General features: G+C 34.9%; 1 protein-coding gene across 6 annotated transcripts in view; it reads right to left on the reverse strand.

Annotated features, from left to right (window-relative positions):
* Window positions 1-1851: 1851 nt before the first annotated feature.
* clstn1 (calsyntenin 1) overlaps window positions 1852-25322 on the reverse strand; it is an 82731-nt gene continuing 59260 nt past the window's right edge. For 2 of the 6 annotated variants that reach the window (XM_087306210.1, XM_087306209.1), the window contains 11 exons: window positions 22218-22339; window positions 20294-20456; window positions 19346-19396; window positions 14825-14982; window positions 13311-13459; window positions 12973-13217; window positions 10527-10697; window positions 9904-10049; window positions 7987-8122; window positions 7452-7636; window positions 1852-5293 (listed from right to left, as the gene is read on the reverse strand). In XM_087306210.1, coding sequence (XP_087162336.1) covers window positions 5099-5293; window positions 7452-7636; window positions 7987-8122; window positions 9904-10049; window positions 10527-10697; window positions 12973-13217; window positions 13311-13459; window positions 14825-14982; window positions 19346-19396; window positions 20294-20456; window positions 22218-22339 — 1721 coding nt within the window. In that variant the 3' untranslated portion in view covers window positions 1852-5098. 6 annotated transcript variants of the gene reach the window in all.

Genomic DNA, 25322 nt, shown 5'->3' on the forward strand with positions numbered 1-25322 from the left:
ACAAGATTTGGGACTTCTTCCTTCATTTTTTAAATAACAGTGGACTGACTGTTTAGTAATCCCAAACAATGTGACTGTTAAAATACACTGTGTTTGTAATGACTAACTTTAATATACTTTCACTGGAATGTATATGTTGAAATGTCAATGTTTTAATGGTATTTATTTTTTATATTTTTTTAATTTTTAACAAAATTGCCCTTTTTATTTTTATCTTTAAGTTTATTTTAGTTAATCTTTATTTTCTATTTATTTGTTTTTGTATTACTTTCCTCGCATGAGAATGCATTTTTTTATTCTATTCCTTCCTTTTTTTAATTTTTATTTTGAACGTTGGGATGGGGCGGGAGTTCTTTGATTGGTATTTGGTTACTAATACAGTTTGAATGTATCACACCTTTCTGAAATAATAAAAGTGTTAAAAAAATAATAAAAAAAAGAAGACAAATAAAGGCTCAGTTAAATTCTAAACATGAAAAATGACATAAACTACATTATTCAAATGTAACTACTACAAATGAAAAATAAATCTAAAATCACTGTAGAGTTTTAACATTGCATCTTATTATATTGTTAAAGTATTATATTGTTGTTGTTTTATCCAGTTTCATGTTGTATTTTGACACTTCTGTTATTTCGCAATGGTTAAAGCCAGGGGTGGCCAACCCTGTTCCTGGAGAACCACCTTCCTGCAGATTTCAGTAGCAACCCATATCAAACACACCTGCCTGTAATTATCTCGTGGTGTTCAGGTCCTAATTAATTGGTTCAGGTGTGTTTGATATGGGTAGCAGCTGAAATCTGCAGGAAGGTGGCTCTCCAGGAACAGGGTTGGCCACCTCTGGCTTTAAACTATACAGTCAATTAACTTTTTAGATAAGATTGCAAAGATTATTGTTCATTTGATACTGAGCCTTTAAATGTTATTTATAAGGGATTTATAAAGCATGAATAGTCCTCACTTTAGATTAGGTCACAAAACTGCATGAAGCTGAGTTAATAAAGTATTTATTAACATATTAGTTAACTATTAGTATGTGTCTGAATAATAAGACAGATAAATGTTGATTTCAATAGTTTAATAATCATTTACCAACTCATTCTGAATTTTCCTAAAAACCCGCAACTACTCCTAAATACAAATGGTTTGTAAATAACGCAATACTTAATTTAGTAATGAAAAATAAACCATTAAACCATTAACCATCAAGTATGAAAATACAATTAAGCACATTATATAAGTGCTTAAATGTCAAGAATACAGCATTTGTAGCTGAAATTATAAACTGCTTAATCTAGAGTTAATGCTTAACAAATAATTAATTCACAAGATGCCTTATAAATGATTCATAGTGTGTAGTTATTATAAAGTGTTACCAAATTTATTTATTTTTTCCCCTCATATTAACAACGACGAGCTCAATCACACGGTTCGGGCCGGGGCACTCTCAGAGAATATATTTGTTTATAATTCATAAATTTTATTTCTTTTATTTTGAGGGGGTAGTGGTAAAATAAGAAAACTAAGGCAGTCTGTAATTTGTTTTATGCTATATTGTATATTACTATGTATAGTCTTGTTAAACACCAATAAAAAATAAATAAATAAAATAAGGTAACTCAAATATTTTTACTTATTTTTTTAAGTAATATGTGACTTTACGTGTTACTTAGAAAAGTATTATTATTACATCACTCGCGTTACTTGTATTGCAGTACCCCCAACGCTGTAAATGTGTATATATTACAGCAGTATAAAAATCATGTTTTTCTCTGGTAAAATTGCACAATGACAGAATCTACGCATAACTACCAATAATAAAATGTCAATAATTTGCTCTCCAACACAGCTTTATTCCCATCTCATCCTTTATTTTGTTCATGAGCAAGCATCAACTTCACTACAATTATTCCTCGGAATAATAAAAAAAGTGAATGAGCTGGAAGGCAGCATCCAACAGTTCTACGACATCCCCATGTTTCATTTCTAGAGCAAAAAAAAATAAAGTAATCCAAAAACGTGAACAATGACCACCGAAGGCTGCAAATCTGTGACAGATAATCTTTGATTCAGTAGTATATCGCCATCTACACCACTCTGAACACACACATCCATGTGCCAGTTTACAGCAAATATTCAGATCTGTGTTACACATGCAAAAAAAACAAACAAAACAATGCCCCGATAGACTGCAACCGATCGCAGCGGTTCACATCCAGCACAAACTGCCTGTTTATTATGGAAGTTTCTGCGTCGGTGTCTTAAAATCACATCGTTTTCCCTTGAGAACCTGCAGATGAATATATTTGCATCAGGGGAAAAGGAGGGAGGATAGAAACAATTGTGCGATTTTTATTTTATTTGAAATCTTTCAGTACAAACATTGATTCTACTGAATTTGGTCTCATGGAATGGTCTACATCGATCAAACGTCTGCAATACACCGTGAGCGACTATTACATTTGAGTGAGAAACGGTCATGTTTCGGCTCCTCGTGAATTTCATGCTGCGCTTCACAGCGTTTTCAGCAAATACACCTTTCACTATACACATATATGCAGCCTATTATTATAATAATAATGTACATCTTTTCAAAGTGAATCTCCTCAAACAGGATTTAGTACAATATTTATTGATGAGAACAGTATGGACCTATTTTCTCTACACATCGACATGAACACGAGACATCTATGTAGGACAATTAAAACGTCCACTCTTGATAAAACTAGCTGTTGATCCCTATTGTAACCAAAAAAATAATCAGAATTAAATAAGATCACTTCCCCATACCTGTACCAAATCTAAGATTAAATAATTAAAAAATTGCAAAGAACTAAAAAATGGCATGGATGAGTGTTTGGTTAGTTGTGTTATTAATGCGCTGTGATAGGCAAAAGGCACTCCCAACTCCACCAGCTGAATTATAGACCATTATTTATTCACTTGCTTATTTATTATTTCTTAAAACCTCAATTTTTTGAAGGGGGACCTGATAAAAACGCCTACCAATAAAAGGGGTCACAAAAATAGACCTTCTCATTGACTTAGTACTTTTTCTGACATGACAAATAATTTTCGATCCACCAATCACCGCCACATAATTTAGGCTTTAAACTGAGAACAGACATGCATGTAAACAAAACGAAGAAGGAACTGAATGCAGTACCCTAAAGCTTCACATCCGTCTTATACGAAACAATCAGTCAAAGTACAATCTGCTAGATAACTGACATTCTTTTTCAAGCCCAATGGGAGCGGAATAGTATTTTCCCCAATAACTGACCACTTTCGGAGGGGGGTGCATCCCGAAATGTCCAATCACAGTAAGGAAATGAAACGATGGTATGATTCTGAGAGCGACTACCAGGAGAAATGACCTGCAAATCTGGAGTAGATTGATAGTGTCACCCAAAAAAACGAAGGAATAAAAGTTTACCAAATGTAAACAAATATCTTTACACAACTCTGCAGTACATGTACAATAAAATCTAGCAGCCATCCTGCAAAAATAGTTGAAAAGGGTTGAAGTTAATTCTTTTAACGCGCTGTGATAGCCCTTGTTATGTATTTAGGGGCTTCCAAATGACTAGAATCATGTGGGTTAAAGCAAGAGTTCACCCAAAAAATGGCATTTTCTCAATTTGTTTCCAAACCTATGTGAATTAAAAGATCATTTGAAGAATGCTGGTAACTAGACAAATCAATGGCTACCACTAGCTGTTTGGTTGCAAACAATCTTCAAAATATCTATTGGGTTCAACATAAGTCTGAAACAAGTAGAGTACATGAAGACAGTTTTGGGGTGAACTCTCTTTAATCCTGAATTATATTAAACAAAAATAACCCCCCCGGTTATGTAACTGAGCATCTTAAGCAAGCACTTCACCAACTGAAGTCTGTTGCAGTGCTCACATTGTCGATAATCACCAGCACACCCATTTTTTTCGACGTCATTTCAGTCATAAATGTTATTCAGACTGGGTTATGAGAGTGCGTACTGTGATTCCAAATTGGTCTCTATTATTTATGAGAGAAAACCCAAGCACTATCACTTCAGAATGGCTTAAATAACTGCAGTGTGCCTAAACTGTACAACATACAGTACCACAAGAAGAAGAAAATAAAACAAATAACAACAACCGTATATTCATCATCACCTGAATGTGATTATTAGTCACTGGATTTAAAACATTGAAGCCTTGGTGTAGCATTTGTGCCATTGCAAGCCCAGCTAAAATTAGCATATGTAAAGCACTGAACCAACTCGACAGTACGAAACCAAACGGAATGAAAGGAAAAGATGCGCGCGCACCCACCTCCAAGAGAAAAGACAAAATGAACGACACTTTGCCACAGAAACCTCAGCCTCAGTCATGGGTTTCTCTCCGTGAAGCGGACGTCTTTTTTTGTACGAGCGTGAGATTTACCGAAGGTTTCTGAAACATGCTAAGAGCATCTGACATAAATGTTCTACAGCAGGTACACTGTGCCTTTTTTTTTTTCTTTTTTTAAAGATACCGGAAACCGCTGGTTAGGCTTTCACTAACACACTGACTAATTACATGGTCTTATTTACAAAATATCAAAAAGCGGTTGTATTCTTCCATACCCATGATTGCAAATCTTGCCATGCAATATAAAGAGGGAAAAAGGAAAAGTCATCGGAAAGCATCCTCAGAGCAAACCAACCCTAAAACCTCATGGTGCATTATGTGGAGTATACAGCAAATCATTTCCCGGAGAAAATAAGAAGTGTGGAAAATGCAAACGTAGGCCAAAATTCCAGAAAAAAGCTGAATAAATTAGAAAGTTGTATTGAGATAGCTGTGATACTATACTACACTGAATACCACCACAATATGATGTCATTAGGGAAGCCTCAGCGGGTGGGAATGAAGCGGACTGCAACACCTGTCACGACAGACACCGGATATATTCGCTTTTATATTGTACATATATCTGCGCTTATACGCATGGCTCCTTGGGTAGGGGGAACAAGGGCGTCCCTATTGGCAGAGGGATGTGACTGTGAGGGGTGGCTTTATAGTTGTGTTTGTGTGTGTGTTTTTGTAATTGTAGTAGTGTGTACTGTGTGGATCAGTAGGTGAGAGTGGAGTCGTCCCACTCCAGCTGCTGCTGTCTGCTGGAGCCCTGCTGGTCCTCCTGTTCTCCGGCCTCATCCTCGCTGCTGTCCGACTCTGCGCTGGTGATGTCGTCTTCCTCCTCTCCATCCTCGCTTTCCTCCTCTTCCTCATCTCCTTCCTCTTCGCTGCTGTGCTGGTCCTCGTAAGTCTAGGAAAAATGAAAGAGTCAGCTGAAATGTTTCCTTGAAGTCCACCCCTAAGACTTTACTTTAGTGTTTTAATAATTTAACAGCAATATTGAATGTCCATGATGCTCTGATGCTGCAAGTAACTAAAAATTTGTACTATTTTTATTAAGTGTTTTAGATGGATGGATGGATATATAGATGGATGGAACGATAGATAGATGGATGGAGGGATGGATGGATAGAAAGATAGATTAGATAGATTGACAGACAGACAGACAGACAGACAGACAGATATAGATAGATAGATAGATAGATAGATAGATAGATAGATAGATAGATAGATAGATAGATAGATAGATAGATAGATAGATAGATAGATAGATAGATAGATAGATAGATGGACAGACAGATGGATGAACGAACGGACGAACGTACAGACAGACAGACAGACAGACGGACAGATAGTTAGATAGAAAGATAGATGGATGGATGGATGGATGGATGGATGGATGGATGGATGGATGGATGGATGGATGGATGAAACAGCAGTGCATAAACAATAATGCATAGGAGTAATATTAGCTATATCATATGTAAGCTACATCAAACAAATTTGATGACTGTAATAAAACATGCTAGCAATATGCTAACATGTTAACAACGTCCTACATGCACATTAGAAATGTGCTTAAACATGATAAAAATATTAAAGCTGAACATCCAGCAAGAAATGTCAAAATTGTTAAAACATGCTAACAGTATGCTAATGCATATTAGCTGTTCAAACATTTCATACATGTTAGCTACATCGAACAAACATGACGATTAGAATAAAACAAGGTAACAATATGCTGCGAACACGTTAACTACATTCAACAAATCCTTTAAAATCTGCTTAACATGATACAAATATTAAAACATGCTAGTAATGTTAACACATTAGCTACATCCAGCAAGAAATGTCCTGAAACATGCTAAAAATTTGCTAAAACATGCTATTGCATATTCAAGTTCAAGTTACAACATGGTAATGCATAGTAGTATCGCTGATTATTTCATAAGCTATCTCCATCAAACAAACACGACAACTGTGACATGACATGCTAATAATATGTCAACACATTAACTTTGTCCAACAAACACATCAAAAATGTGCTTAAACAAGATAGAAATATTAAAACATACTAGTAATGTTAACACATTAACTGCACCCAGCAAGAAACGCCTTGAAATGCTAAAAATGTGTTAAAACATGCTAATAGTATGCCTATTAGCATATACCATTTCATACACATTAGCTACATCAAACAAACATGAAGACCACAATACAACATGGAAACATAATGCTAACACATTAACTACATCCAATAACCCACTTTAAATGTCCCCAACATGATTAAAAGATTAAAATATGTTAGTAATATTAACATATTAGCTACATCCAGCAAGAAATGCCCTAAAACATGATAAATGTGATAAAACATGATAACAGCATGCTAAAGCATAGCTGTTATAACATAATAATAAATAGTTGTATAGTTAGCCATTTCATATGTTATCTACATCAAACAAACATGATGACCGTAATGTAACATGCTAACAATATGCTAGCACGTGTTAACGTTGTCCAACAAGCACACAAAAATGTGCTTAAACATGATTGAATCCATTAAAACACAGTAGTAAGGTTAACACATTAGCTATATACAGTAACAAATGTCCTAAAATGTGCTGAAACAATATGTTATTGCATATTAGCATTTTAATATTAAGTTTGTTATTAGCTAAGCAAGCAAAACCATGTAAAAACATCTGAAGTGATCTGATAATATTCTGTCTGAGCTTTTGTTGCTTTTCTTCACATTACCTTCTGTTAGTCTGCCTTCACAAAAGTGAGGTGCGACATCTTATTTACAGAGGGATTCCAAAGATTATATCCTCAGCTGCTAAAATGGAGGCCCTCTCTTTAATGATCTCTCAACAAGAGCCTAGTTGAAATGGTCTACCTGAAACCATCCTGCAGAAATAGCCGTTTACCTATCAGAAAATCCATAGTTGTGGCCCAAAGAACTGAAGAAAGAGGTATTTATACACCAGTGCGATGTTGTGTGTTTTGTGGGTTTTGCATTAACTATGTATGAGTGCACTGAGCGACTGAGCCCTGCTTTAAGCACGCACCTCCATTGGGTTGACAGTGATGGTGAGTGCTGAATCATCCCAGTCCATCTCATTCTCTTTTCCGTTCTCCTGGTCTCTCATGGTGCGCTGGTGGGCCGCTCGGATACGGAAGACGCCCAGGATGATCATAAACACCAGGAAGCTCACGCATACAACGATAACAATGGTGGCAGCACTGGGGACGACTGTGAAGATGGAAGAACACAAATCAGAATTTAGGGTGGGAGCTTAAAAGAGGTTGTCTGAGGTGGCCCTCGCCGTCTGTCCAGATGCTGTAGCACTCCTTTATAATCCCTTAAAGTGCACCATTAAAAACGGGCTAAGCACGTGGCGCTCCATAACTGCCCTACTTTTTAAGCGGGTGGCAAGAAACCGCACTCAGCTCAACATTATACAGATTATTCGTTTGATTACAAGTCTGGATTATCTTTAATGAGAGATTAGTGCAATAATCTAGGAGAGATGAAGCAGTCACTGAAGCGTCTTTCTCTCGGAGGGAAGCTGAACAGATGGATTAGGCATAGAGAAGGTGTACCTGAGGCCTGATGTGTGTTGACCAGGTTGTGTCCAGACAAGTCCACTGAAGCATGCTGCACTTGGCTGATAAACTGAGGCTGCACCATAGCGTTGTTGGCATGATCCATAGGGTTGGCTGTGTGGATCACGTTGACCTGATTACATAAATGATCAAAACTGTCATACGACTGGCAGCTGCTCAACACAATTCACATTCAATTTGTGTGTATGCTTATTTGGCTTATTTTGATAGTCTTGTATAAAGCATTTTTCTACTCACATTCACATGTTTTATATATATATATATATATATATATATATATATATATATATATATATATATATATATATATATATATATATATATATATATAATTTATAAATGTGCAATTTTAAATGACTTTTATAATACTTGTATAAAAAATTATAATATTATTTAAACTGCGTCAAACTACCAAAGTTAAACAAAAAAGTGCTCAGGGGTAGCTAAAGTAATGGGTCGGTGCTCTTTTGGGTAAGGGATTTATAGAATGAACAGCAAAAACCAGTTCAAGGCACTCGAAAAATGTGGAAAAATATTAAAAAGCCTTTCGTTCACATGGCTAATCCTTAAAAATCCAATGTGTTTTAGCAAAGAACTGCCTTCATCAGCGATCAGAGGTGTGCCTGGAGTTTCTTATGAATGCTACGGTCTTGAAATGAAACATTAAATGATTTATAAAAACTTGAAAAGCCTTTCTGTTAAGGCTTTTTACATAGATTTCTCAAATATGCGTTGGTCAAAATTGTAGCCATTGTTTTATTTGATGCATTTTGCAACTTCAGTTTGCCCAGATAACAGCTATAAATCTCCTTTAATGCCTAATACGCTTAGAAGACACCCAGAAAGAGATTTAAGAGAATATTTCCATACAGAACGTCAATATATCCTTCAAGTTCAAGTGCATATTGCTCATTTTCTATAGGATTATTAAAAAAAGATTTTAGGTAGTGTTTTAGGTAGTGACAGATATTTATAGCCGGCAGCTAGCTCTCTGCAACTCTCACACGGTCTCCCACTGAAGCTAAGCAGGGTTGCGCCCGGTCAGTACCTGGATGGGAGACCACATGGGAAAGCAAGGCCACTGCCGAGAGTGGTGTTAGTGAGGCCAGCAGGGGGTGCCCAACCTGCGGTCTGTGTGGGTCCTAATGCCCCAGCATAGTGACAGGGACTCTATACTGCTCAGTGAGCGATTGACTCTCTGACTCTCTGTGTTCATTAAAATCCCAGGATGTCCTTCGAAAAGAAGTATGGGTTTAATCCTGTCATCCTGGCCGAATTTGCCCACTGGCCTATGTCCATCATGGCCTCCAAACCATCCTCATAACATAATTGGCTTCATCACTCTGGATCCTCCCCACCTATCAGCTGGCGTGTGGTGTGCGGTCTGGCGCATAATGGCTGCCGTCGCGTCATCCAGGTGGATGCTGCATACTGATGGTGGATGAGAAGATTCTCCCCAATGTATGTAAAGCGCTTTGAGTGCCCAGAAAAGTGCTATATAAATCTAAGGAATTATTATAGTTATTATTTAATGTAAAATAAGAAAGTATGTATTTGTTTATTGTTGACTGGAAACTATTGTTTGGGTGGACAAGGTAATTCTGGCAGAGCAATACCTCCTAGTCCCCCCCCTAGACCCGGCTTTGTTCCAGTCATCAATATCACATGGTTCTTTAGAAATAATTATCATAAGCTGATACCATAATGTTTTCCTATTATTTTTGTGGTTGTTTATCAAGAATTATTTAGATAACATTTTTACATTTTTAAGTGTACATTTGATCTTAGTGTGTGTGTGTCTGTGTATGTGTGTGACTATGTATGTGTGTGTCTGTGTGTATGTATCTGTAACAAATGTGAGTAGACAAGAGTAGGGGATGCAGTCAGCCATACCTCTACTTTGAATTCATTGCTGATGTAGCGGCCATTGAGCTCAGAGCAGACGAGTTTAAACTTCCTGTCAAACAGAGCCTCTGTGTGCCAGTTCCTGTAGCGGATCAGATGCAGGACCTGTTCATAGTTGGCCATGGTGTTTACCCCTGTGGACAGACGCAAATTGTTACTACCTGTTCTTAAAGGTACAGTTCACCCAAAAAAGAACAATCTGTTATCATTCATTCCAAACCTATTTGAGTTTCTTTCATCTAAAGAACACAAAACAACATATAGTATAGTATAGTATACTTTTATAGTACGTTTTGTTCCTAGTATTTTTTTAGTTGAACACCAGGCGGAAATTCATAAAAGAGTAAATAGAGTATTTTTATGTATGTCAATTGCATTTCCCCCCAACATTTATCTGAATTTCTTTTTTTGTGTTCAACACCAGAAAGAAATTCATAAAAGAGTAAATGGAGAATTGTTTTGTAGTAAACTATCTCTAAGTTTGTAGTACTGATATAGTATGGTACTGACTGTTGCCACTGACATCTAAACTTCTAGGAACAAATCTCCCAAAAACAATCTAACAGAAGTGCACAACCACACAGTATCAGTCTGTAGATGTAGAGGAGCACCTGTGATGACCATGCCCACGTTAGAGGAGCTCATCTCCAGAGCTCTCTGCTGAATCTGAGCCAGATCCACCTCCAGACTCTCATGATCTCCATTCAGATCCTCTCCCACCACAGTCACCTCACACGTGTCCAAGTTGTGCATGATCTCCTCAGACACCACCGTCTCTTGCACTGCCAAAAACAAAACACAATCATCAGTACATCAGATCAGAGCCTCTCCATTTCATTAGTCTTGTTCAGAAAGAGTCCACCATGCAATTTGATGGCAAATATTGAGTGAGATTCTGTAGGAATTACTTACAATGCACTTAAACTTATCGATGAACTGAGAGAAAACCTTTTCCTAAAGCATAAGCTACACATTTCAGCCTAGAATTCATTCTATGGACTGATGATGGCATCAGTTTTTCTAGCGCTTACTCTAATATGAAAGTTCACAATATTACTTTAAAAGCAGTTTAATCATCTGCATTTTCATTTATTATGTTGCCCCTCCTTCCTTGTTCTGCACAAATTTTATACTGATTTTAAAATATGTTATGATAGAATTTTTGGTTTTAGCTGGACATCCAGGCAGGTCTTAGCTGGGTTTAGATGGACAGCAGGGGGATTTCAGAGGGGTTTCAGTCTATCTAGTAAATCTAGTCAGTCTGCTTTCTAATGTGTCCCAGAATCAATCATATTAACCCATTTGGATGACAACACCAGTGTTTCTAGCACTTTTTAAATAATATACATCCAAGACATTACTTTAAGAAACAAGTGAATTTAATAATCTTGCATGAAGGACATAAAAATATAACTAAATTGAAAAGTTGAACTGTTATTTTAAGTTATTTCTTCTGTTGCTAATAGGAAATATTACTAATTGTCGATCTGTTTTTTTTTTTATTTATTTTTTTAAACGCCTGCATGTGTTATGTGGGAAAGGACAAACTTTTTTAGCCCTAAAATTGTGATTTTGTGTGAAATTGAAAGTGCTGCTTAACAGAGAACATTATTTTTAAAGAGTTCTATTAGATTCTGGATATTTTTAAACAATAGTTTTAATAACTGAATTTTAATAACTATTTATTTTGTCTTTCCCATAATGACAGTAAATAATATTTTACTAGTTATTATTTTACAAGATACTTTAATTTAAAGGTTTAACTAGGTTATTTAGTTTAACTAGGCAACCTGGTTTGTTCTGTAGCCTGTAAATTTATATATTTAATTATTTATTCATTCATTCATTCATTCATTCATATTATTTTCACCCTTAGTCCCTTTATTAATCTGGGGTCGCCACAGCGGAATGAACCGCCAACTTATCCAGCATATGTTTCACGCAGCGGATGCCCTTCCAGCTGCAACCCATCATTGGGAAACATCCAAACGCACTCATTCACACACACACACTATGGACAATTTAGCCTACCCAATTCACCTTTACCGCATGTCCTTTTTACTTGTGGGGGAAACCGGAACACCCAGAGGAAACCAATGCCAACGCAGGGAGAACATGCGAACTTCACACAGAAATGCCAACTGACCCAGCCGTGGCTCAAGCAGTGACCTTCTTGCTGTGAGGCGATCGTGCTACCCACTGTGCCACTGTAACGCCCTATTTAATTATTATAATGGCTTATAATATTAACCATAGCAGTCATTTCTCTGTTAAACAGCATTTAGGGAAAATAATATAAATTTCACCGGAGGGCTAATATTTTTGTCTTCAACTGCATATGTCTGTGTAAATTTGCCCTAATGGCTATTTTCTACTTTTAAATTAACACCATGTTATGCGTTTTTTCATTTGCCGTCTCTGATTACTAAACAAATTAGACAGCATATGCAGTAAAAAAAGTCACCACTCATCACTTTATTCCAGCCTACTTCGCCAACTAGTAACAGACTTTTCCTCTTTACTTGAACTTAAAGGTCCCTTGAAATTATTGTATCGGTCTGTTCATTTTAAACATATTGATACTCTAGTGTCCAATACAGTGACAAAATTCAAGATATAAACATCCAAAGCTTGTAGTTTGTCACTTTTGTATAAAATTGATCAACAATTTTTTTTTCACTACACCTCAATATTTATGTTTCTCATTAAATCTTGACCAATCAGATGCTTTCTAGCATCTGACATTCCCCACCCCCTTCAAGACTTCTCTCATTTGCTTTTCATTTGATCTCAACCACTCTCATTGGCAGAGCTGTGATAAAAACGAAACACTATTGGCTATTTTTAAAGGGGAGGAGCTACTATAGGTCTCACCCTCTCTTCATTTTTCAGTTGAGGTTACATCAAACATTGAATTAAAAATGCACATTTCAAAGCACTACACTGGACATTTAAGTCTTTCTCTTGAACTCCAGCTCAATCTGTTTCCCATTACAACGTTCTCTCTCCTTGATTCTCCATTTCCTCCAGTATGTAAATCTGGAAGTCCAGGCATACCTGTGGGATCATCCTCTCCTTCGGCTTCAGTCTCAGCCTCCGCCTCCACCTCCACCTCTCGGGTGATGGTGCTGACGATGCGCAGCTCTGGGAACAGCGTAACACCCTCCACGCTCTCAAATTCAGCTGCTCCACGTGCAAAATGATCGATTCCGCTCAGGCTGATCTTTGGCTCCTCTGGCTGGAGAACCATTACATAGCCTTCAGAGTCCGGCACAGAGATACAGGTCTCCTCATTGAAGCATCTAAAGAAGGAAAATCATGATGGATTCATTGGTATGCTTGATCTTAATAGTCATTTTTTACATTTTGGATGAAATGAAGTGATGTAAATTTACTTGACAGTGGTGGAGACACGGAGGTGGCGTATTCCTGGAGTCGGGAACTGTCTGGAGTTCAGGTAGGAGATGTGCTGCATGACCTTCTCAAAGCTCTCAATGTCATCTCCCTCCAGACTCAGTGATGACTGGTTAGGGTTAAACTCCACCTGGAAAGACACAGACAGAGAAACTTATAACCAAGCTGGACCACATGGTTTTTCATTGCTGACTTAAGCTGAACTGAAATTAAGCTGGAAATAATATTACATAAAATGTTTTTTTTTTGTTTAGGTATTAAAGCAAAAATAATGTTTATTAATAGTCAATTAATATACAGTTGAAGTCAGAATTATTAGCCCTCTAGTTACTACTTACTAGTTACTACAGCATCTTATATTTTTTTTAAGTGTATGAGTTTATTGTTCAGTATATTGATTATAGAATATCCTAACAAACTTTATCTTATTTTTAAGGTTAATTAATTTTAACTTAATACTCTTTATAGTTTGTATTAATTTTTAATTCATAAAAATAAGGATACATATTTACATATACACACATTATATGTATTCTATAAACAATATTACAAATGTCAGCTATTTGTATTTTTTTTTTACAAAATATAACTATTATCACTAAGACATTTATATTTAAGTTGAATGAAAAATATTTTTTTGTAAATTTATCTTTTTATTTTTGTTGTACTAGTCAGCTTTATTTCTATAAGACTTATAATGTAGACTGTCAGAGCCTCTTTATATAGATGAAGTAGCAAGTAACAAAGTAAAAAAAACAATACTTCAGATTACATAACACATTCAGCATATCTGGCAGGCAGCAGATATTTTTTTTTACACTTATTAATACATACATTTATTAATATATACAAGTAAACTTTAATTATATAAAATTCTTTAATTGCATCCTTAACAAATTAAATGTAAAATAAGAAAAATGCTCTAAAAGTTTAACAAAAGGTATATATAATGAAGAAGTCAAAATGATTAGCCCTCTTCTAAATTAGTTTTATTTTCGAATATTTCTCAAATGATGTTTAACAGAGCAAGGAAATTTTCACAGCATTTCCTATAATATTTGTTCTTCTGGAGAAAGTCTTATTTGTTTTATTTTGGCTAGAATAAAAGCAGTTTTTAATTTTTAAAAATCATTTTTGGGGTCAATATTATTAGCCCCCTTAAGCAACATTTTTTTCTTGATTGTCTACAGAACAAACCACTGTTATACAATAACATGCCTAACTGCCTAATTAAATGTCACTTTAGGCTCAATACTAGTATCTTGAAAAATATCTAGTCAAATATTATTTACTGTCATCATGGAAAAGATAAAAGAAATCAGATATTAAAAATGAGTCATTAAAATGATTATGTTTAGAAATGTGTTGAAAAAATCTTCTCTCCATTAAACAGAAATTGGGGAAAAATGTACAGAGGGGGCTAATAATTCAGGAGTGCTATTAATTCTGACTTCAACTGCTTATTGTGTTTCAATCACTGTTCACAAGCACTCACCTTGACAGCAGAGGCCACTTCTTCTGGAAGCTGCACGTCGAGCCCCTCCTTGCAGGTGTACAGGCAGTCGATCACCTTCTTGTTCTCCAGTTTTCCAGAGCGGATCATGAGTCCAGCCAGGTTTCCCCGGAAGAACTGAGTCATGCGGGCACTGCCACCTACACAAGCCCAGAGGAGGATAGAAGCAGTGAGATATTGAACGCCCGTGCACACACACACTCTCTTCTGAGCTCAAGCATGCTCTGTGACTGATGCTCATGCATGTTAGGAGTTCAGTGCTGGTGCTGCCGATGATAGATGACCTGCGCTTTCATGCAACTCTTGGTGGGAGGAAAAAAATAGCAAATGAATGGGAATGAACAAAAAGAAGCACAAAAAAAATAGGCAACACAATTTCACATATTTGCATTTTTCTAACTGTGGTTTTGAAGTACGTCTGTTTATGAATATTTGAGGAATGGGTGACCCAAAAAAGATTTTTTTTTCATCGTTTTTTATTATGTCATGTGAAATTTAGCATGCTGTTGTTACTTGTATGGCACATAAAAGTGTTTTTGAAAAGCCTTGTGTTTTGACTTTTATAGAATGACAGGTAATACCGAGCACATCTGACAAGCTTCAAAAAGATAAATATTCACTAACAATGATCATACCAGTGTAAAATAGGACTGTTTATGTGGTCACAAAAGTGTCCTATATTACATAAAATGCTGGGATATTCAGAAAACTCATTTATAGTGCTGTTTAAAAGTTTGGAATTGGAAGTATTTATTTTTTATTTTATGTTTCGAAGTAGTTTTTTATGTTGATTAGTTTCCACCAAAGCTGCATTTATTTAATTAAAAATACAATATTGTGGTGTTGCAATTGAATATATATATTATAATAATATAATAGCTGTTTTCTGTTGTAATGTAATTTATTCCTGTCATGGCAAAGCTATATTTTTCAGCTTTCAAAAACATTTTAATGTACTAATATGCTCAAGAAACATTTATTATTATTATGACACAAAAAAATTTACGCTACCATTTATTTTTGTGCAAACCACAATGCATTCTTGCATTTTATTATTCAAATAACTGCATATGCATAATAATAACAAAAATAATTTATCATCATAATAATAGCAATATCCTATTTTTGGCTGTTCATTTTAATTTTTCCATTTAATATGCTGCTCAAGAAACATTTAATATTATTATGACACAAAAATCACAAAAATAAAATCATACCTAATTTTTTTGTGCAAACTACAATACATTCTTGCATTTTTTTATTCAAATAATTGCTTATAGACATAATATTAATGTTGCTGTATTTAAGTTTTTGACTCTTCTAAAGCATAAAATACTATAATATGTTTCTAGATAGTGAACATACTTGTTTATCTAAAAAACAATGCTGAAGTCAGATATTAAATTTTTAAAATATGTTTTCCATGCCAGAACGCTGTCTTTGTTTTGGTCATTTTAACCCGCCCAATGCCAGTTTAGCCAATTATATTTTAGCACCCCGAGTTGCCTTAAAGGGAAACGTATTTGGTATTTCATTCATTTATTCAGAAAGGAACTCAAAGTCTGCGCTTGTGACCGAAATGCAACCTCTGGTGGACAGTGGCAGACTCTGAAATGAGATGCAGATTCAGAGTTCCACATGAGGTTATTAATTAGCAAATAATATAAATATCACTAACATAAACATTTGGTGAGCAGGTTACATTGTAACCCGTGTCCTAACAACATGCTTCGTGACGAGATGCGGAGTGATAAGCAATTTGGCTGTTTGCACAGGACGAAACACGACAGAAATTTAAATGCAGCCATTCAGAAGCAGAAAACATTGCACTTGCTCACGGAATGGTAAGGTTTATACTCTAATTAATACAGATTAAACCTCTTTAACATTAATAAATGTACATGCACAATGACCATGTGTTGGATCTAAAGTTCAATGAGGTAATGAGGTAAACTAAACAAGAAATTGAAGCCATTTGCAATGTATCAGATTGAGGTGTTGGTTAGAACAAAAACTCCTTTTAATAAGGAAAATATTCTTCATATCGGGTGCCGTTAAATCAGCCTTGTTGGTCCTCAATCTGTCAGCCTGCGCTTGTGTTTGTTTTAATCCAGGAATGCAATCCCTAGTTTAACCTCTGGGTGTCAAACTTACATCCTGCACCTTTAATAATAATCTATAATCATAATAATAGTAATAATATATTTTTAGCTGTACATTTTATTTTTTTGCCAAAATCAAATGCTAATTTTTAGATGAGCTGTCTCTTTAAGAAGAGTTTTAAATGGAAGTGTAGTATGTGTCTTTCTGCATTTACTGTCCTCTACGCTGTAAAGGACACAGAGAGATGCGGAGTGGCCAGAATGACCTCGGCAGTAATACGACACTGACTGATGCTGCTGATGCTCTCACAGGCAGCAAGGGCACATGCTAAGAAATGACACACTGTCTGCTGCACTCATGCCACTGGCATAAATAATCCTGCAAACCCTCTGACTTACAGTGTCCTCCAATAATACTGGCGCACATGGTAAATATATGGGCAAAGGCGTAAAGAAATTACATTAAGCTATTTTTGCAATTCTCATTTTTATATCGAAGCACCTTAAATCCAAGTCAATCATATCGTAGTGATCAATAAAACTGTCAATGTAACATATGAGGCAGAATTGTTCAGTTCAATTATTTACTGCAAATAATATGCTGTACTAAACAGAAACAAATTATAGTTACACATTTAAAATACTACAGTAATTTATAAAGAAAAATAATAAGGAATAACCATTAAATAGTATTATTTAAATTATATATATATATATATATATCTCATGTTAGCCTAATTGGTTGGCGATGTCACCGAACAGAGCAAGAGTTGGCAGTAACACACCAAAATGTTTTTTGTCGAACACTGTAAACCAGGAAGAAGAAGTCATTCTCACCATCCTATCAATTTACTCTTCTTGGCTAGACATCGGTCTCACAGCTTTGTGAATGTTGGTACAGTTACTTATTGATCCACGATCGGTAACTGCAGCTTGTGTGGACGCTACTGCGCTACTTGACTAAAAAAATAGATTTGCTACTGAGAAGCTATTTGATTTAGTATGTAGCACTGCTACCGCCACGTTACTGATAAATGTAGTTAAGCTAGTAGTGTCACTACTTGTAGCAACGCTACTGACCAACACTGCATACAAAATTCATGCACATCTTGTCAGGGAAGCACAATTCAGTGTTCAGTGGTAAACCAGAACAGTTGTCAAGACTTCATTATTGTCTGATTAAATTGATTTTGATTTCAAATGTCATTTAGCCTAACTCATCAATGTAGTATGACTCTGTGTAGTAAATACTGCTCCACCTGAAAGCATGTGCCAAAGGTTTGCTAGAACCAATTTTACTTTCAAAATGCACATGAAAAATCACCTTCGAATAATAGCCCAGACCTACTCAGTCTGTTGTAATTGGGAACAGCAGTGCACGTGTGACTATTACCTGTAAAACATTCTATGTTTGATGTTATCGTCTCTTACTGGTCAATTTCACAATCTTTTGAGCCCTGTCTTATATATTAAAACAATAGGTTTTATGTTTATCTTGATGAGTAAAAATGCTCTTTTTTTAGCATCACCTTCTTACTGTATGTGTAGTGACCTTGTTTGAAGTTGCAAAATTGGGGCTCGTCCGGGATCCCGACACATTTTCTTCCAGACTGACTCATAATACTTTAGTGTTGCACAACAGTGTCTTTGCTAATTTCTTATTGTCACTTGTTATTCTGTCAAGCTCAACAACCCACTGCTGCAAATCACAGCTATGTTGTTTGGTCGTACTTACAGAGATCAAGTAGACTTTGGCCTTTGTGTTACAGTACCTCATAATTAAACCATATTTATATCATGGGTAAAACATTTTCCTCATCCTAGTCACACTAAAAATAAGAATAAGAATGTAGTCAAAATATTTTTTCTTGTATTATTTAATAATTCATCATCTCACATATGTCAAAAAAAGATATTGTTATTTTTTTTTTAGATAAAACTGCTGTGTATGTAATTATTTGTTCTAAATGAAAGTTTTTCTATATTGATCACTATTATTTATCTTTCATAGACTTCGGTTTTACAAAATATCAGCAAAAATGTATAATAATACAAATAATAAGAAAAAAAAGTGAGTGAACAACTTTTGTTATTTTTTATCTGCTCATTTTTACCAAGGGTGCCAATATTAGTTAAAGGTAGAGTCCTAAAAATCATAACAATAATACATAACAATGCTGTACTTCTCACAATCTGCAGGTGAACAGAAATGAGATGGAGTTGGACTGATAAATCAATAAAACACAATGGAGAATAAGACAAGCAGGGTTTATGATATGATGTCTTTGGACTCGTTGGCATCATGCTATAAGTGTTATGGTGTTGTTGATTGAAGCTGAGCATATGCGTTAAGAGACGTGCGTTTGGATAGATTGGTGAGATCAGGAAAGACATGGGAAACCTGTCAAAGGCTCTGAGAGAGTCTCAGTGTCATTGTCATGTCCTGAGAAGTCTGTAGAGTAAGACAGAAGAGCAGGAAAACACCAGGGCTCAATAGAGTCAAGGGAAAGAAAGGCACTTCATAAATAGAGTCAAGGAAAAGAACGGCACTTCATACATGCATTAGAGTCAAGAAAAGTTTTCATTTCAAACTGGTTATTATATAAATATTAGTAAAATATAAGGGAAAATACATACATATAAAATAATCATACACACATATAATCAAACATATTTTCAGTCTATTTTTCCGAAATAAGGAAAAATTAAAATACATATTCAAGTATTTAAATTAATAATAATAATAATAATAATAATAATAATAAATAAATAAATAATCACTGTTTTTATTAAAAAAGGAAAACATTACTACAAATACTGACATGGAACTAAAGCCAAATTTTGAAAAAGTTCTCACTTCATACAGATTATTAAACAAATATTAGTAAAATACTGTAGAGAAAAAACAAATAATCCTACATATAAATAATCAAACATATTTTTGGGTATATTTTCCAAAATAAGAACAAATTTAAACACATATTTAAATTAATAACAATAACAATAACAATAATAGTAATAATAATAATACATTAGTATTGTTTTATTTTAAAAAAAGAAAAATGTCACTATAAATATTGACATGGAATTAAAGCCACAAAACTCTGAAATAAGATTATTATTAATTAATATGACAATATATAAGACTAAATATATAATTCTATATATTTTTATATTATTAAAAAATTAGGAATATATGTTTGTGGCCAATCTGTAGATTTTTTAGGTGCTTAATTAAATTTATTAAACACAATTGTTTTTATCTGCATCTGTCGACAGAACATTCAACTGTGAAGCTGAGTTTGAATCACAATGTGTATGATGAATCAATGATGATTAGTGTCTGTACCTTGCCAGCAGGCGCCGATGGTGAGCTGGGTCTCAATCTTGGAGGTATGCAGAGGGTAATCCTCTGTAACCAGGAACGGCTCAAAGGTGCCTCCATCCACAAACAAAGTCACTGCCGGGAACTCGATGTTTAACACATAGTGATGCCATTCTTTATCACACACCTGGGAAAAGGAACAGGCCTCAGTTGTTTGTTTAATACCATATTATTTGTTTAATACCATACCAGGCTTGTTGGCTATTACATGGCAGATACATATTAAACATTTAACATAATTTCACAAACAATGCACAAAAAGCAAACACATTTTCAACTTCAACAGAAATCAAAAAATGTTAAGAACTAAATGAATACAACATCAGAATAATTACTTAAATAACTTTTTAACAAAAATGGTAAAATCCGAGTGCGTGAATACAACTTTAAAGTCTGTCCTGGTAAAAAAAACATCTGTCTTATAACATAAAAATTGGGCAGTCCAACAAAATGTTTTTAGAGACTCGAGTTCGAGTTTTAATGTTTTAGTTTATTTCCATAGGGAGATTATATTAGCAGCAGTAGTTAGCAATTTAACGGCAGACTAAAGCCGAAAATTCATTCAGATAAACTTCTGCATTGTAGAAAGTGAAAACCTGCTACTCGAAAAAAGCTATTAGCCAACTTAGAAACGCATTAATTTTACAGCCTATGCTCACTAAAAATACAGGCCTCAGACGACATTTTTGCATAACATAAAATAAGTTGCGCAGTAAAATAAGTTGCGTTACATTTTATTGTGTGTTTCAGATACAGAGATACGTTCGAATCAACTAGCGAATGACTGACCCAAACCATCCTCTAAACCCAACCGATAGTGTTTTCAAACACAAACAAAAGAGGAAAGTGCTCTGTGACCTCATCATTTTACCTTGATTTTGCATTGCTTTCATCTGTGGAATGTGGATATTTGTGGAACCGTGCTTCACCAAATTAAAACTACAAAGTGAGTTATTGACCATGACCGAAAAGTTGTCCAAATGGAAATAGATGAAACAGACGTTTTCAATTACAAATCAGACATTTACACATCAGGTATTTATTCATTTTCCTTTGGCTTAGTCTCTGTTTCAGAGGTCGCCAAAATAAACCACCAACTATTCAGGCATATGTTTCATGCAGCGGATGTCCTTCCAGCCACATTTTCAGTACTGGGAAACACACATTCACACACGCACTCATACACTACAGCCAATTTAGTTCATCCAATACATCTATAACACATGTCTTTGGACTGTGGGGGAAACCAGAGCACCCGGAGGAACCTACGTGAACACAGGGAGAACATGCAAACATGCCACCATGTCGCCCTGTGCAAAGAACTATATAAAAATAATATTCTATTCTGCATAATTTGTCCCTATAAGTATTATTAATGTAAAAAGGAACAAAAGTTACTCAATTCAGTGTTCATTTCATCTAGAAACTGTAGCAAAGCATATGCTAAAGTATTTTTTAACAGTTTTAAGCAAGTCTGAAGCATGTATTTCCTATGAGTCTGTTCCCTTCACCATTTAAGTAGGTGAAACAAGTGTATTGCTAATACCTTACGTAACACAATACATAACAATATTAAAAGCCATGAAATGTTGACAATAGCCGATCACAGCTAAATCCTTTGGTTTAAAACGTTCAAATGCATGACTTTAAATAAATCTGAACTATATATAAACGCATCTAAAGTCGAATGCATTTCTCTGTCATTGCATCAGATTTTGTCCACTGCACATGGACCACTTCGTCAGAACAACTTTCGCCATGTTTTGCCTTAATTCAACACATGAGGTGACCTATTCATTCACCGCTAACTGGCTAAACATAGCATTTAGTAACACACAAGGGCGTCTTTCACAAACTCTGTGCTTCGGAGGGCCTCGAGCGGACTCACTTGATCGAGTTTCCAGTGGAATTCAGCAGGTTTGTAGCTCTCCGATTCGGTGGGTTCCTGACGCAGCAGCAGCACCAGGCGACAGTTGTGCACATACAGAGAATAATGGTGCCTGTTCATCTCTGCACATACAGAAGAATAAAACCACACTTCTGTCAATAATCATTAATCTCAATTCACTTGTTTATCACATGACAGATGGCATGTCGCAATACTTGATGTTTTTTTACTCTCAGATGCAGATAAAAGGATTTATAAGGAGCCGTACACTATGTGCTGTATTTGCTGCAGCCACACTCTTCTAGAAAACAATGAAGCAAGTTGCTATAAACGAGGACATAACTGTGATGTAATCAGCCTTACATAAGACCCAGATGATGAGCTTTTTCTAGCGCATTGGATTTCACTTGACTGACCAGAGAGTGAGACTCCCAACACTACTACAATAAAGCCCTTTAACAACCATCTAAAACATCAAGATGCTTTTCTAGTTTAGTTCCGCCAACTAATGTGATTTTATATCATTAAAGATTTTTAAATCACTGTTTTCCTTTTAAATGAAAGAAAACCAACTGCTGTGCATAGATTATATAGAGCAGTGGTTCTCAAACTGTGGTACGTGTACCACTAGTGGTACGCAGGCTTCCTTCTAGTGGTACGCGGAGGAATGAAATATGTCATGTACATGCTTCACACATTTCAAAATTTATCAAAAATGATGTATATAATATGACATATATGACATATAGCCTATATTTCTGAGGTAATCTGCCACGTTTTTTTAACTGTGCAGAGTTGTAGATGCTTTACTGGCCCTACTACGCTACTGTATCTCAATACTGCTCATTTTGATGGTACTTGGAGAGATAATTTTTTTTTCTGAGGTGGTACTTGATGAAAAAAGTTTGAGAACCACTGATATAGAGTATTTCTGAAATGATTAAATGTATAACTTCTTGGAATATTGCTAATAAAATGCTGGACAACATGTGATGAAAATGAGTTATGTTTAGTAGGGCTGCACAATCTATTGTTTTAGCATTGATATTGCATTGGGCACATTCATAATAGTCACATGGCAAAAACAGCAACATTAAGTTGGGATTATAGCTGACCAGGAACCACACTTTGGAACATTGTGGATAGACCTGTCACAATAATCAATATATCGACTTATCGTGCAATATTTGTATATGACCTCAATAATATTTGCCATTGCAATATATATTTACAAATTCACACACGCTCGCTGCGCACACACAGAGACAGAGTATGTGCGACAGAGAGAGAGTGGATAGTGAAGGTAAAGAAGACAAAACACGAACCCAATGACTTGTGTTTAGAAGCTACAGTCAGTTAGGATAAATAAGTCGCGACGGACTTGGTTTCAAAGCCACAGTCTTCAGCTCCAGTGTGGGAATATTTTAGCTTTGAGCCGAATGAGAAGGGAGTCTGTAATGTGAACGAGCCAATATGTCAAATTTGTTTCAGAACAGTGGCAATGAAAAAAGGCAACACAACTTGCCCTAAATCACACCTAAAACATTACCACCCTACCCATTTGTTTAACATGGGAGCAAGAACTGTCTTCCGGACAGTTAACTGTAACGGATGTATTACCTGTCAGTGCAAATATAAACATAACAGTCCAAAATAACACACACTCACAGACAGGTACCATTACAGTATATAACTAAAGAGATGTAGCAGTTAAACACATTAAAAAAAAACAGCATTTACAAAAATATGCTACAAATATTTAACAAACAGTCCAGTCTTGGAATCTGCCTGATTATTAAAATAAAATGGCGCCTGAGATGCTTTAAAAGGCGATTTTTTTGTTTCGATTTACTATTTATTATTACTTATTTGTTTTAAGATATTTTTTTTTCATCTTTCAATTTCAAACCTAAATATTCTAAATGTTCTTCTTAAAAATAAAATGTTCTTTGAAACAGTGTACCTAAATTATTACACTATTATGTTGTAAAAATGTATTATTTTTATTTGTGATATAATAAGTTATAAAGTGGCAATAATATCGTTTATCGCAATAAATTTGGGTGCAATATATGCCCCCCATCTCGAAATCAGAAATCTTGACAGCCCTATACCACACCAATGTCAAAGTTAATGATTGGACATTTACATCATTTCTGACATCAAATTACAGAATCTAAATAACCTTAAGAATAAAAAGACTTGCAAGAGTTTACGGCTATTTGCATTTATGCTTGTTGTATAATCATTCTATAATCAGTGGCGTAAAGTGATCTCAAAACGACAATAATATTACTTATTGGAACAATTTCTTTGACAATATATCGTACAACAACATTTTTTTAGCGTGACAGACTTAACTATAGAGCTATTGCAAAGTTTAACATCAGAGTTTTTTTAAATGACTTTTTGCTCTTGTTTTTAAGGCATGTGACGAAGTTTAAGCTGATTTAAACCATTTGTGTATAAGAAATTATATTGTTTGTAGCTTTAGATTAATTGCATTTAATTTTTTTTACACATGAAGACTATACAGTGTAATCCATTTACAGTTCCAGAATACATTTACACTCTCTTGAAAACCATCGGTTAAACCCATTTTGTTTGTTTGCTTTATTCTATAGCTTGTAAATTCCGTAAATATATTTTATGAAAATGCTCTGCCCGATGAAATCATCACAATTATTCTAAAATAATGAATTCTAGAAAACAGAAATAGAGCTATTCATGCCACCTGGTGAAATTATAATCATATTGCAATATATACAGCAGAAAAAAAAACATTTCAACGCTAGTTTTTTCCAACATTGTGCAGCCCTCATATTTTGTAAAATAATGGATTAACTGTTGTTTATTTAAACAAAAAACATAAAATAATAAGCACACACTATATTCATATGAATAAAATCTACTTTCACCAACTGTGAATATCTGTATTTTTATTATTATTATTATTATTGTTGTTGTTGTTGTTATTATTATTTATTAATATAGAAATATATATTTTATTTCTTTATTAGTTAACATTAGCAGGTGTATCATTTTAGTATTAATAATAATAATAATAATAATAATAATAATAACAATATTTTGCTTTGATTGTCA

Source organism: Danio rerio, chromosome 23 (genome assembly GCF_052040795.2).
Source record: "Danio rerio strain M-AB ecotype USA chromosome 23, GRCz13ab, whole genome shotgun sequence".
In the NCBI taxonomy this organism is placed as follows: Eukaryota; Metazoa; Chordata; class Actinopteri; order Cypriniformes; family Danionidae; genus Danio; species Danio rerio.